General features: G+C 34.7%; 1 protein-coding gene across 1 annotated transcript in view; it reads left to right on the top strand.

Moving 5' to 3' along the window:
- LOC148941695 (putative pseudouridine-5'-phosphatase) overlaps positions 1 to 13,805 on the top strand; it is a 28,142-nt gene extending 14,337 nt beyond the window's left edge. Inside the window, exons 3-4 of the mRNA XM_089104227.1 lie at positions 10,612 to 10,669; positions 13,381 to 13,805. Coding sequence (XP_088960353.1) covers positions 10,612 to 10,669; positions 13,381 to 13,724 — 402 coding nt within the window. The 3' untranslated portion in view covers positions 13,725 to 13,805. The remainder of the gene's footprint in view (positions 1 to 10,611; positions 10,670 to 13,380) is intronic.
- Positions 13,806 to 14,155: the final 350 nt, after the last annotated feature.

Genomic DNA, 14,155 nt, shown 5'->3' on the forward strand with positions numbered 1-14,155 from the left:
TTGTGGTTTACCTTGTCACAGTTACATTTTCTTGATTTTTCAAAGTTCATTTTGAATTTCTTTCAGTTGAAATGCAAGAGTTGGAATATTTCAGTAGTGTTTGGTTGTGGTTTACCTTGTCACAGTTACATTTTCTTGATTTTTCAAAGTTCATTTTGAATTTCTTTGTTTGAATTGCAAGATGTGGAATATTTCAATAGTGTTTGGTTATGTTTTTCCTTGTCACAGTTACATTTTCTTGATTTTTCAATGTTAAGTACGATTTTCTTTCTTGGTAATGCAAGAGTTGGACTATTTCAGTAGTGTTTGGTTGTGGTTTACCTTGTCACAGTTACATTTTCTTGATTTTTCAAAGTTTATTTTGAATTTCTTAAATTGAAATGCAAGAGTTGGAATATTTCAGTAGTGTTTGGTTGTGGTTTAACATGTCACAGTTACATTTTCTTGATTTTTCAAAGTTAATTTTGAATTTCTTTCATTGAAATGCAAGAGTTGGAATATTTCAGTAATGTTTGGTTGTGGTTTAACTTGTCACAGTTACATTTTCATGATTTTTCAGAGTTCATTTTGAATTTCTTTCGTTGAAATGCAAGAGTTAGAATATTTCAGTAGTGTATGGTTATGATATACCTTGTCAAAGTTACATTTTCATGATTTTACAAAGTTCATTTTGAATTTCTTTCGTTGAAATGCAAGAGTTGAACTAATTCAGTAGTGTTTGATCGTGGTTTACCTTGTCACAGTTACATATTCTTTCTTTTTCAAAGTTCATTCAGAATTTATTTAATTTACAAGCAAGAGATTGAATATTTCAGTAGTGTGTGGTTGTGGTTTACCATGTAACAGTTATATTTTCGTGATTTTAGAAAGTGCATTTTGAATTTCTATCATCGTAATGCACGAGTTGGACGATTTCAGTAGGGTTTGGTTGTGGTTTAACTTGTCAAAGCTACATTTTCTTGATTTTTCAAAGTTCATTTTGAATTTCTTTCTTTGAAATGCAAGAGTTGGAATATTTCAGTAGTGTGTGGTTGTGGTTTAACTTGTCAAAGTTACATTTTCTTGATTTTTAAAAGTTCATTTTGAATTTCTTTCGTTGAAAAGCAAGAGTTGGAATATTTCAGTAGTGTTTACTTGTGGTTTACCTTGTCACAGTTAAATTTTCTTGATTTTTTAAAAGTTAATTTGAATTTATTTCGTTGTAATGCAAGAGTTTGAATATTTCAATTGTGTCTGGTTTTGGTTTACCTTGTCACATTTAAATTTTCTTGATTTTTTAAAAGTTCATTTTGAATTTCTTTCGTTGAAATGCAAGAATTGGATTATTTCAGAAGTGTCTGGTTATGGTTTACCTTGTCACAGTTACATTCTCTTGATTTTTCAAAGATCATTTTGAATTTCTTTCGTTGAAATGCACGAGTTGGATTATTTCAGAAGTGTTTGGTCGTGTTTTACCATGTAACAGTTACATTTTCTTGATTTTTCAAAGTTAATTTTGAATTTCTTTCATTGAAATGCAAGAGTTGAACTATTTCAGTAGTGTTTGGTCGTGGTTTACCTTGTCACAGTTACATTTTCTTGATTTTTCAAAGCTCATTTTGAATTTCTTTCGTTTAAAAGCAAGAGTTGGAATATTTCAGTAGTTTTTGATTTTGGTTTAACTTGTAAAAGTTACATTTTATTGATTTTTCAAAGCTCATTTGAATTTCTTTCGTTGAAAAGCAGGAGATGGAATATTTCAGTAGTGTTTGGTTATGGTTTACCTTGTCACGGTTACATTTTCTTGATTTTTCAAAGTTCATTTTGAATTTATTTCTTTGAATTGAAAGAGTTGGAATATTTCAGTAGTGTTTGGTTATGGTTTACCTTGTCAAAGTTACATTTTCTAGATTTTTCAAATTAATTTTGAATTTCTATAGTTGAAATGCAAGAGTTGGAATATTTCAGTAGTGTTTGGTTGTCGTTTACCATGTCAAACTTACATTTTCATGATTTTTCAAACTTCATTTTGAATTTCTTTCTTTGAAATGCAAGAGTTGGAATATTTCAGTTGTGTTTTGTTGTCGTTTACCTTGTCACACTTACATTTTCGTGATTATTCAAACTTCATTTTGAATTTCTTTCGTTGAAATGCAAGAGTTGGAATATTTCGCTAGTGTATGGTTTTGGTGTACCTTGTCAAATGTACACACATGTATACACATGTACACACAGGTGCATATCATGAGTGCTCATGATAAGTTAACCTAACCTTTTCCGGGGAGTATGGTTAGGTTAGACTAGATTCAGTTAGGTTAGATTAGACTAGGTTAGGTTAGCCTACGTACGCTTCACTGAGGGTAGCTTAGGTTAGGTGAGAGACATGCGAAAAGTTAGGTGTATGATTAGGTTAGGTTAGGTTAGATTAGGCTAGGTTAGGTTAAGTTAGGTTAGGCTAGGTTAGCCTACGTACGCGCGCGTACGTAGGCTAACCTAGCCTAACCTAACTTAACCTAACCTAGCCTAATCTAACCTAACCTAACCTAATCATACACCTAACTTTTTGCATGTCTCTCACCTAACCTAAGCTAACCTAAGTGAAGCGTACGTAGGCTAACCTAACCTAGTCTAATCTAACCTAACTGAATCTAGTCTAACCTAACCATACTCACCGGAAAAGGTTAGGTTAGCTTATCATGAGCACTCATGATAAGCACATGTGTGTACATGTGTATACATGTGTGTACATGTGACAAGGTAAACCACAACCATACACTAGTGAAATATTCCAACTCTTGCATTTCAACGAAAGAAATTCAAAATGAACTTTGAAAAATCAAGAAATTGTAACTGTGACATTGTAAACCATGACCAAACACTACTGAAATATTCCAACTCTTGCATTTCAAAGAAAGAAATTCAAAATGAAGTTTGAAAAATCAAGAAAATGTAACTGTGACATGGTAAACGACAACCAAACACTACTTAAATATTCAAACTCTTGCATTTCAACTATATAAATTAAAAATTAATTTGAAAAATCTAGAAAATGTAACTGTGACAAGGTAAACCATAACCAAACACTACTGAAATATTCCAACTCTTTCAATTCAACGAAAGAAATTCAAAATGAAATTTGAAAAATCAAGAAAATTTAACTGTGACAAGGTAAACCATAACCAAACACTACTGAAATATTCCATCTCCTGCTTTTCAACGAAAGAAATTCAAATGATCTTTTAAAAATAAAGAAACTATAAATGTGACACGGTAACCCACCAGCAAACACTACTGAAATATTACAACTCTTGCTTTTCAACGAAAGAAATTCAAAATGAGCTGTGAAAAATCAAGAAAATGTAACTGTGACAAGGTAAACCACAACCACACACTACTGAATTATTACAACTCTTGCATTTCAAAGAAAGAAATTCAAAATGAACTTTGAAAAATCAAGAAAATGTAACTGTGACATGGTAAATCACGACCAAACACTTCTGAAATAATCCAACTCTTGCATTTCAACGAAGAAATTCAAAATGAACTTTTAAAAATCAATAGAATGTAACTTTGACAAGGTAAACCATCACCAGACACTTCTGAAATAATCCAATTCTTGCATTTCAACGAAATAAATTCAAAATGAACTTTGAAAAAATCAAGAAAATGTAAATGTGTCAAGGTAAACAATAACCAGACACTACTGAAATATTCCAACTCTTGCATTTCAACGAAATAAATTCAAATTAACTTTGAAAAAATCAAGAAAATGTAACTGTGACAAGGTAAACCACAAGAAAACACTACTGAAATATTCCAACTCTTGCTTTTCAACGAAAGAAATTCAAAATGAACTTTGAAAAATCAAGAAAATGTAACTTTGACAAGTTAAACCACAACCAAACACTACTGAAATATTCCAACTCTTGCATTTCAACGAAAGAAATTCAAAATGAACTTTGAAAAATCAAGAAAATGTAACTTTGACAAGTTAAACCACAACCAAACACTCCTGAAATAATCCAACTCTTGCATTTCAATGAAAGAAATTCAAAATGCACTTTGAAAAATCAAGAAACTGTAACTTTGACAAGTTAAACCACAATCGAACGCTACTGAAATATTCAATCTCTTGCATTTTAGCGACATACATTCAATATGAAATTTGTAATTTCAAAAATATGTAACTGTGATAGGGTAAACCACGACCAAACACTTCTGAAATATTCCAACTCCTGCATTTCAACGAAATAAATTCCAAATGAACTTTGGAAAATCAAGAAAAAGTAACTTTGACAAGGTATACCAAAACCATACACCACTGAAATATTCCAACTCTTGCATTTCAATGAAAGAAATTCAAAATGAACTTTGAAAAATCAAGAAAATGTAACTTTGACAAGTTAAACCACAACCAACCATTACTGAAATATTCCAACTCTTTCATTTCAATGAAAGAAATTAAAAATGAACTTTGAAAAATCAAGAAAATGTAACTGTGACATGGTAAACCACAACCAAACACTACTGAAATATTCCAACTCTTGCATTTCAATGTAAGAAATTCAAAATAAACTTTGAAAAATCAAGAAACTGTAACTGTGACAAGGTAAACCACAACCAAACACTACTGAAATAGTCCAACTCTTGCATTTCAACGAAAGAAATTCAAAATGAACATTGAAAAATCAAGAAAATGTAACTGTGACAAGGTATACCATAACCATACACTACTGAAATATTCCAACTCTTGCATTTCAACGAAAGAAATTCAAAATGAGCTTTGAAAAATCAAGAAAATGTAACTGTGACAAGGTAAACCACAGCCAAACACTACTGAAATATTCCAACTCTTGCATTTCAACGAAAGAAATTCAAAATGAACTTTGAAAAATCATGAAAATGTAGCTATGACAAGCTAAACCACAACCGAACGCTACTGAAATATTCCAACTCTTGCATTTCAACGGATGAAATTCAAAAAGAACTTTGAAGAATCAAGAAAATGTATCTGTGACAAGGTAAACCACAACCAAACACTACTGAAATATTCCAACTCTTGCATTTCAATGAAAGAAATTCAAAATGAACTTTGAAAAATCAAGAAAATGTAACTGTGACAAAGGTAAACCACAACATCACACTACTGAAATATTCCAACTCTTGCATTTCAATGAAAGAAATTCAAAATGAACTATGAAAAATCAAGAAAATGTAACTGTGACAAGGTAAACCACAACCAAACACTACTGAAATATTCCAACTCTTGCATTTCAATGAAAGAAATTCAATATAAACTTTGGAAAATCAGGAAAATGTAACTGTGACATGGTAAACCACAACCAAACACTAGTGAAATATTCCAACTCTTGCATTTCAAGGAAAGAAATTCAAAATAAACTTTGAAAAATAAGGAAAATGTAACTGTGACAAGGTAAACCACAACCAAACACTAGTGAAATATTCCAACTCTTTCATTTCAAAGAAAGAAATACAAAATTAAGTTTGAAAAATAAAGTAAATGTAACTGTGACAAGGTAAACCTCAACCAAACACTACTGAAATATTCCAACTCTTGCATTTCAACGAAAGAAATTCAAAATGAACTTTGAAAAATTAAGAGAATGTAACTGTGACATGGTAAACCACAACCAAACACTACTGAAATATTCCAACTCTTGCATTTCAATGAAATAAATTCAAAATGAACTTTGAAAAATCAAGAAAATGTAACTGTGACAAGTTAAACAGCAACCAAACACTACTGAAATATTCCAACTCTTGCATTTCAACGAAATAAATTCAAATTAACTTTGAAAAATTAAGGGACTGTGACACTGACATGGTAAACCACAACCAAACACTAGTGAAATATTCCAACTCTTGCATTTCAACGAAAGAAATTCAAAATGAACTTTGAAAAATTAAGGGAATGTAACTGTGACAAGGTAAACCACTACCAAACACAAATGAAATATTCCAACTCTTCCATTACAACTAAATAAATTAAAAAATAACTTTTAAAAAAAAAGAAAATGTAACTGTGACAAGGTAAACCACAACCAAACACTACTGAAATATTCCAACTCTTGCATTTCAACGAAAGAAATTCAAAATGAACTTTGAAAAATCAAGAAAATGTAACTGTGACAAGGTAAACCTCAACCAAACACTACTGAAATATTCCAACTCTTGCATTTCAAAGAAAGAAATTCAAAATGTACTATCAAAAATTAAGGGAATGTAACTGTGACATGGTAAACCGCAACCAAACACTACTGAAATATTCCAACTCTTGCATTTCAACGAAAGAAATTCAAAATGAACTATCAAAAATTAAGGGAATGTAACTGTGACAGGGTAAACTACAACATCACACTAGTGAAATATTCCAACTCTTGCATTTCAACGAAAGAAATTCAAAATGAACTTTGAAAAAATAAGGGAATGTAACTGTGACATGGTAAACTACAACATCACACTACTGAAATATTCCAACTCTTGCATTTCAACGAAAGAAATTCAAAATGAACTTTGAAAAATCAAGAAAATGTAACTGTGACAAGGTAAACCACAACCAAACACTACTTAAATATTCCAACTCTTGAATTTCAATGAAAGAAATTCAAAATGAACTTTGAAAAATCAGACCTTTGGAGGGGGGAGGGGCCGGGGGCAGGGGGTCGTTCTGTGTCTCAATGCACAAAAAAAGTATAAAAAATGGGGAGGGAATGGGGGGGGGAGGAGAGGGGAGGAGGAGAAAGAGGGAGGAGGAGGAGGGAGGAGGTGGGAGGAGGTGGGAGGAGGAGGAGGAGGAGGAGGAGGTGGGAGGAGGAGGAGGAGGAGGAGGAGGAGGAGGAGGAGGGAGGATGAGGAGGAGGGAGGAAGAGGAGGAGGGGGGCCGGGGGAGGAGCTTTGGGGCACAGGGAGGGCCTTTGGGGCACAGGGAGGGCCTTTGGGGCACAGGGAGGGCCTTTGGGGGTCTGGGTGACATTTGGGGACCGGTGGATGGCCTTTGGGACCCCGTTGGTCCTTTGGGAGCTCGATGGACCTTTGGGGGGGCCCGGGGATGGTCTTTGTGGGGCTGAGGTGGGCGTTTGGGGGCGCCGGTGGCCCTTTGGGAGCTTGGGGGACCTTTGAGTGTCCGGGGGGGCAGTTGGGGGCCTGGGGGACATTTGGGGACCAGTGGAGGGCCTTTGGGAGCCCGGTGGACCTTTGAGGACCAGAGGAGGCGTCCTTTGAGGGTCTGAGGAGGGCGTTTGGGGCCCGTTGGGGCTCTATGGGTAGCTAACCTCACAACACTGTTCAAATGGAACTTGTGTATTATAACGACCACACTCAAAACCTCTTCTAAAACCCTTTCTAAAATCTTCTTTCAAAATGTCTCTAACGGTTTCGCCGAAATAATCCCATAAAATGGATAAAACCGTTTCGCCCAAATAATCCCTAAACGTAATTTCAGCGTGTTCCTTTTGTATGGCATCTGTGTGCTAACGCATTTCAAATTTCTAGGAAACCCTTTCCTACGTTAATCTCTTCATCTCATAAATTTTCCTAGCTAAACTATTAGGGTTTCGTTAGAATATCAATTTACCTCTCCGACATAAAGCTCCGTGAAGCCGTATTTAAAAATAGAATTTCTATCTCTTTAGACTCCCGCATAATTCCAAGATAACAAGTGATGTCAATTATAATTCCTGACACTAAAGATCAATGAAGCCCTATTTGAAAATAGAATATTAATTTTTCTCTCTGTCCTAAAGAATGTTTATCCCTCAGACCTAAGATTAAAGAAGTCTTAATGTTTCTTAATTCTCCCCTTCGTGAATCAATAATTTCCCCTAGGGATTATGTAAATCAAGTTCACAGGTGCTCTTTCTCAGGTTAAGCTAACCAAACAACAATGAAGCCATGTGTGTTTCTTAATTCCCCCCTTCCTCAGACCTAAGATTAAAGAAGCCTTAATGTTTTCTAATTCTCCCCTTCGTGAATCAATAATTTCCCCTAGCGATTATGTAAATCAAGTTCACAGGTGCTATGCTCGTGAATCAATAATTCCCCCATCGATTATGTAAATCACCCCTCATGTCATTCCCCCATCGATTATGTAAATCATCCCTCATGTCAGTCGCACGTGGCCAAACAACAACAGATCGATTGACCTTGACACACCCACCCATTAGACTCGATCGATAATCCTTGAATAAATTATGTCCCGTCATCCCCATGCTCGTGAATCAATAATTTTCCCATCGATTATGTAAATCAAGTTCTCAGACCAGGCTAGCCAAACAACAATGAAGCCATGTTTGTTTCTTAATTTCCCCTTCGTGAATCAATAATTTCCCCTAGTGATTATGTAAATCAAGTTCTCAGACCAGGCTAGCCAAACAACAATGAAGCCATGTTTGTTTCTTAATTTCCCCTTCGTGAATCAATAATTTCCCCTAGCGATTATGTAAATCAAGTTCTCAGGCCAGGCTAGCCAAACAATCTCGTAACATTCGCGTCAAGCATGTCCATTCTCAGTGAGAAAACCATAAAACAGACATGAATTGCTGTTGTCATCCTTAAATGTGATAAAGTTCCTGTTTTTCAAATTCTCACTGACAAAAACCATGAAAACAGACATAAATGTGAGAAAATTCATGTTTTTCAAATTCTCACTGACAAAAACCATAAAACATCCATAATTTGATGTTGACATCCGAGAAAACATCAAATAAATCGAACAACACACATATCCATCCATGAAAACAACCATAAATGTGACAAAATTCATGTTTTTCCAAGTGAGAAAAATTCTGTTTTTTCATTCTCACTGAGAAAACCATAAACCACGTGGTCATGTCACGAGCTCATGACCCCTCTCTACTTCCGTGCTTTTTATAAATTCCACCATCTGCAAGTACCATATGGCAAAAAAATGGTACATTCTGTGCCATTTCTCAAGGGGTTTGGCTAGCGGGCTACAAAACAGATGTTTAATAGCTCACATAAAAACTATTTCTCATATCTACATTTTTCTTATTAACTCCACCATCTGCAAATGCTAAATGGCGCTAAAAATGGCACTATTAATGCCATGTCTCAAGTGGAAAAGCTAGGGTCTAGTGGTCTGCCAGAACTTCTTAGATAGATGTTTAATGACTGATTTGAAAGCTATTGCTCGTATCTAAGTGCTTTTAATCAGTTTTGCCATCCGTAAGTGCCAAATAGCACAAAAAACAGCACCTTTTGTCCGACTTCTTAAGTGGAAAAACTTGGAAGCATGCAACGGTACCATCGTAATAATTATGTTCCAAAACTCTTTCCTGGAGGTTCACAAAAAGGCCTCCCGTTTACTCTCCCCTCCCATTCCCATCAATCATGGTTGCAGTGGTAGCTACACCCTAGCAATGAGCGAACCACAGCCCATAGTAACCAAAAGTAGAAAAAAACCTACCTAGTGCAAAAAATTGACACCTGACACTGATTCAGGAATGGTAACTATTATTTCCGTTCGTCTTAAAAATAAAAGTTTATTGCCAAAAGAAATTTATGGTGATTTCGAAAAAAAATCTCAAACCCCTCAAAACTGGCGTCATATCAAAATGATAAGTCTACTGTTCGAATCAGCAATGTCAAAAACCTAGTAATGGGAAATTACATCCCCCCCCTCCTTGAACAACAAGGAAAATGACTTTTTTACATGGGTAGCAATGATCTGTCTCCTGTTTTTTTTTTTTTTTTTTTCTTGCAAGGCTAGGGGGTGACCAGAACATCATAGAGATATGTAATAGCTCACTCGAACGGAAATTAAATTTGCTAGTACCCCTTTTAAGTGACCAAAACGATTGGAGGGCTTCTAGCCCCCCCCCCTCGAAGCCCTCCCCCCCCCCCCAAAGTCATCTAATCGTAATTTTGAGATATCTATTTTGTTTAATATGGTTCAAAGGTCAAATATCTTTGGTTTTGGTGATGGCATGACTCTCCTTAGCCCTGGGGAAAGGGCTCCACACTGTGTCGGTATCGGGCATATTGATATCACGCTTATTAGTATTGGTGTATTGTTATTGTGCGTATTGGTATCGCAGGTATCTAGACAGATTTTTATTAACTTGTATAAAAGATATTGCTCATATTTACGTCCTTCCCATTAATTCAACTATCAGCAAGTTCCAAATGGCATTAAAAACGGCACTATCCATATCATGTCTCAAGTGAAAAAGCTGGGGCTAGTGGGGTACCAGTATTTTTTAGTGACGTCTAATGGCTCATTTGAAAGTTATTGCTCATATCTACGTGATGTTTATCAATTCTACCATCCGTAACTGTGATATAGCACTAAAAACAATACTTATTATGTCCCTTCTCAAGTAGGAAAGCTTGGATGTATAAAACGAAATCATCATTGTAATGATTATGGTACAAAGCCCGTGACTGCAGGTTTACAAGAACTTCTCTCGTATATCCCTTCTCCAAGCCCCCTTAATAAGCTACGCATTAAGTTAAAATCCCGAATATATCAAATCTGATTATTAGAGGCGGGGACCTGTGGGTATAGCGTTCGACTTTGAAATAGTGTCTTGCGTTTGATTCCTGCTTGGGTGTTTTTTTTTTTTTCAATTTTTCAATTATGATCATTTTCAGATAATTTCACTGTTTTGTAAATGTGACAACACTCATTTTTCTAAGCTTGTCCCAGAAGGTATTTGATCAAGGATTTTGATTCAAAAGGGAATAGAGGTCATTCTGTTCATGGTCTGCATTGACATTCTGGGTAGATCTCTAAATCCATACCCCAACGAATGGCGTACTTTTGTCAAAATAATGAGGGGGGGGGAGTCAAAGGTGAAGCCAATTTTCCTAGATCAAGTGAAAATGACAAATAACTGAAAAACTAGCCGTATAGTAATAAATAAGGTAAAGATATACTAAAGAAAACTGACATGTTTCAGTAGATACTTGAATTATGCTGGCTTATCTTAGTTTTGACAACATTTTTGGAGAAAATAAATTTCAGCTGGGAGGGGTTGGGGTAGGGTGGGCCAAACTGGAGTCTGGAGGAACTGAGGTCTGGGAGGGTAAATTGTCACCTCTGCCCCATGGAAAATTACACCCCTGACCCCAATCGATTGTCACTTAGTGGTTGGAGAAGTGTAGGCATGTGGTTCTGGACCGCTGAGTTGTATATTGAAAGAAGGATTACTTATTGTTATTCTTACTTATTCAAATTTTTTATTTGACAATTCCACCGTAATATTCTACCCATACGTAAGATTGTCCAGCCAAAGAGGAAGAGAGACAAATGAAAACGGTTCTGTAGGAAAATGTAGGAAATGTTTGAAATAAAAGCAAACTTATTTTGTAATACCCTTTATCGTACCTACACAAGAAGTGATCGTTTATTGAAATTTCCATTCATTTCTGAGTAATGAGTGGCTTTTTATTTAGGGACAGGTCAAATAAATCCCTAAGCCTAAAGGCACATTTCTGTTGAGCTAGCAAAATTTTCCGAAAGCATTTCGATATAAAAACTGTCTGCTCAGCTAACCTTTAGAATCGAAGCTACTCGCCTGAGCTACTTTCTTATGTCTGACTAAATGTAATTTTTAAGACAAAGAGTTAAAGACCTATTTCTTCTTTTTTAGAATTTTTTTTTTATATTTACAAAAAGACACGACACTGTTTTGATTTTTTTTTTCCCTTCAATTCTTATACGGCTTCTTAGTTCAGCTCCCTAATACGGGTAGAGGTGTCTTATGTCCCCTAGATTGGAGGTTATTAGAAATTATATAAGAGTTTTCAACTGAAACTAACGACCAACGTTAAAACTTAAAAACAAACAAAAATTATTCCGTATAAATAGAAAAGGTCATAGGAGTGTTTCTAATATAAATTTCAATGAAACACGAGCATAGATTAATTTAGAAACAGTTTTTCCGAGGGAAGTAAAGAGGGACGTTGAAACTTAAGAAGAACAAAAATTACTACTTCATAGCCTATCTAACATACATCAAAAAAACTAATCTATACTCTATAACTAATCTATAATCTAATCACAGCAAAAAACTAATCTATAACACTTTTCATAGTCCTACAGGAGCCGTGATATCAGCAACTTTGGAGGAGAGCTCTCCTCCAAAGAGAGCTCTCCTTGTGGGGTTGCGCACTTTTAAATAGTTTCTAGGCAAGATATAATACGATTTTGGGGAGGGGGCTTGAAACTATTTTAAATCTCAAAAGTTTGGCAACTTTCCCTCTATTTTTATATACCCCGTGCACTCTTATAGACACAAGGGCTTTTCAAATGCCTTCGAATATATTACCCCAACCAGTCTATTTGTCCATAATAAAACTTATGCCCTTCATACTAAAATTTGAATTGAATTACTTGTCAAATAAGTATTTAGAAGGAAAAGCCAATCCGAAGAAGACATACTAAGCATTAACGAAGGGATGTAATGAATACTCTCATAAAAAAATAATAAATACATAAAAGCCCTGTTCAGCAAACTTAAAAAGAATAAACTTTTTTCGTTGTATATTCAAGGTTAAAAAAAAGGACGTTTCAACAATCGTGTTTAAAATTTAAGTGAAAAAAATAAATTTAGGCCGGGCAACTTGTATAGCAAGTTCTTTGGCTACCTAGAGACGAAAATAATCCTTTTGAATAAGAACCTCAATTTCTTTTAAAATTTGGAATTCAATTTTGTGTTGGAAAAATTTATAGCACTATCTTTTTGTGCGATGAAAAATATTTTTAGCTGGTAGAATTAACAGAGGGATTTAGTGACAACACTCATTAAAAAAAATAAAAAAAAATCCCAGTTTAACAAACTTAAAAAGAAAAAACTTTTTTCTTTGCATATTCAAGATTAAGAAAAGGACGTTTAAACAATCGTGTTTAAAATTTAAATTGAAAAAATTTAATTTAGGCAGGAGAACTTCTATAGCAAGTTCTTTGTCTTCCTAGAGACGAAAATAATCTTTTTGAATAAGAACCTCATTTTCTTTTAAAATTTATAGCACTATCTTTTTTGTGCGATGAAAAACCTTTTTAGCTTGTAGAATTAACAAAGGGATTTAATGACAACACTCATTAAAAAAATAAAAAAATAAAATCCCTGTTTAAAAAATTTTAAAAGAAAAATATTTTCTTTGCATATTTAAGACTAAAAAAAGGACGTTTAAACAATCGTGTTTAAAATTTAAATTGAAAAAATTTAATTTAGGCAGGACATTTTCTATAGCAAGTTTTCAAGGCTAATCCACTTCAGTACATTGATGTGAAGGGACACTTCATTTTAGTATCAATTTACGGCATTGTTACCTCATCTCACTTGACTGTTTAATCGATAGCCTTATTTAGCACGGCTTATTATGAATTGTCAAGTTTGTATTTGACCGTTATTTCAGATTTGTATATTCCAGTTCCTTTTTCTAGGGATTTTTTCAAGTTGTTTGATCATCATGTGTATGGAAGCTCTGACCCGGAACTGAAGAGAGGAAAACCTCACCCCGATATTTTCATAGTGGCTGCAAGTCGTTTCCCTGACAAACCTGCACCACAAAATGTTTTAGTTTTTGAAGACGCTCCAAACGGAGTGAAAGCAGCAACTTCTGCAGGTATGCAAGTTGTAATGGTACCTGATCCACGAATGGACGAGGAAAGTCGGCGTGAAGCAACGCTCTGTTTATCCGACTTGCATGAATTCAAACCCGAGTGGTTTGGCTTACCTCCGTTTGACGATCTTGACTAATGACTACCTGACGATCTTTCTTTTGACTGATCATGTTCATTGTTGATATTTTTTTCGTTGAATTATATTTAAGTAAATATATTGCGTTGTATTGCTACAATTTTCGGCCAACCGTCTAGGGTCCAACAAAAAGTAGGTCGCTCTTGGTGGGAGTGGGAGGTATTCGTAAGGATACTTAAAGGATTATATTTTAAAAAACTTAGTTTTTTTTAATTAAAAAAGGCATTAGAACTTTTAATTTCCGTTCAAATGAACCCTCTCACAAAATTCTAGGACCAGTGGGTCGATACGATCACCCCTAGAAAAAAAAAAATACGCATCCGTGATCTTCCTTCTGGCAAAAAATACCAAATTCCACATTTTTGCAGATTAGAGCTAGGAACCTTTACACTAAGGTTCTCTAATAAGCTGAATCTGATAGTGTGATTTTC

The sequence above is a fragment of the Artemia sp. Qi Xiang Cuo genome, chromosome 18, assembly GCF_049724085.1.
Source record: "Artemia sp. Qi Xiang Cuo chromosome 18, ASM4972408v1, whole genome shotgun sequence".
Classification (NCBI taxonomy): Eukaryota; Metazoa; Arthropoda; class Branchiopoda; order Anostraca; family Artemiidae; genus Artemia; species Artemia sp. Qi Xiang Cuo.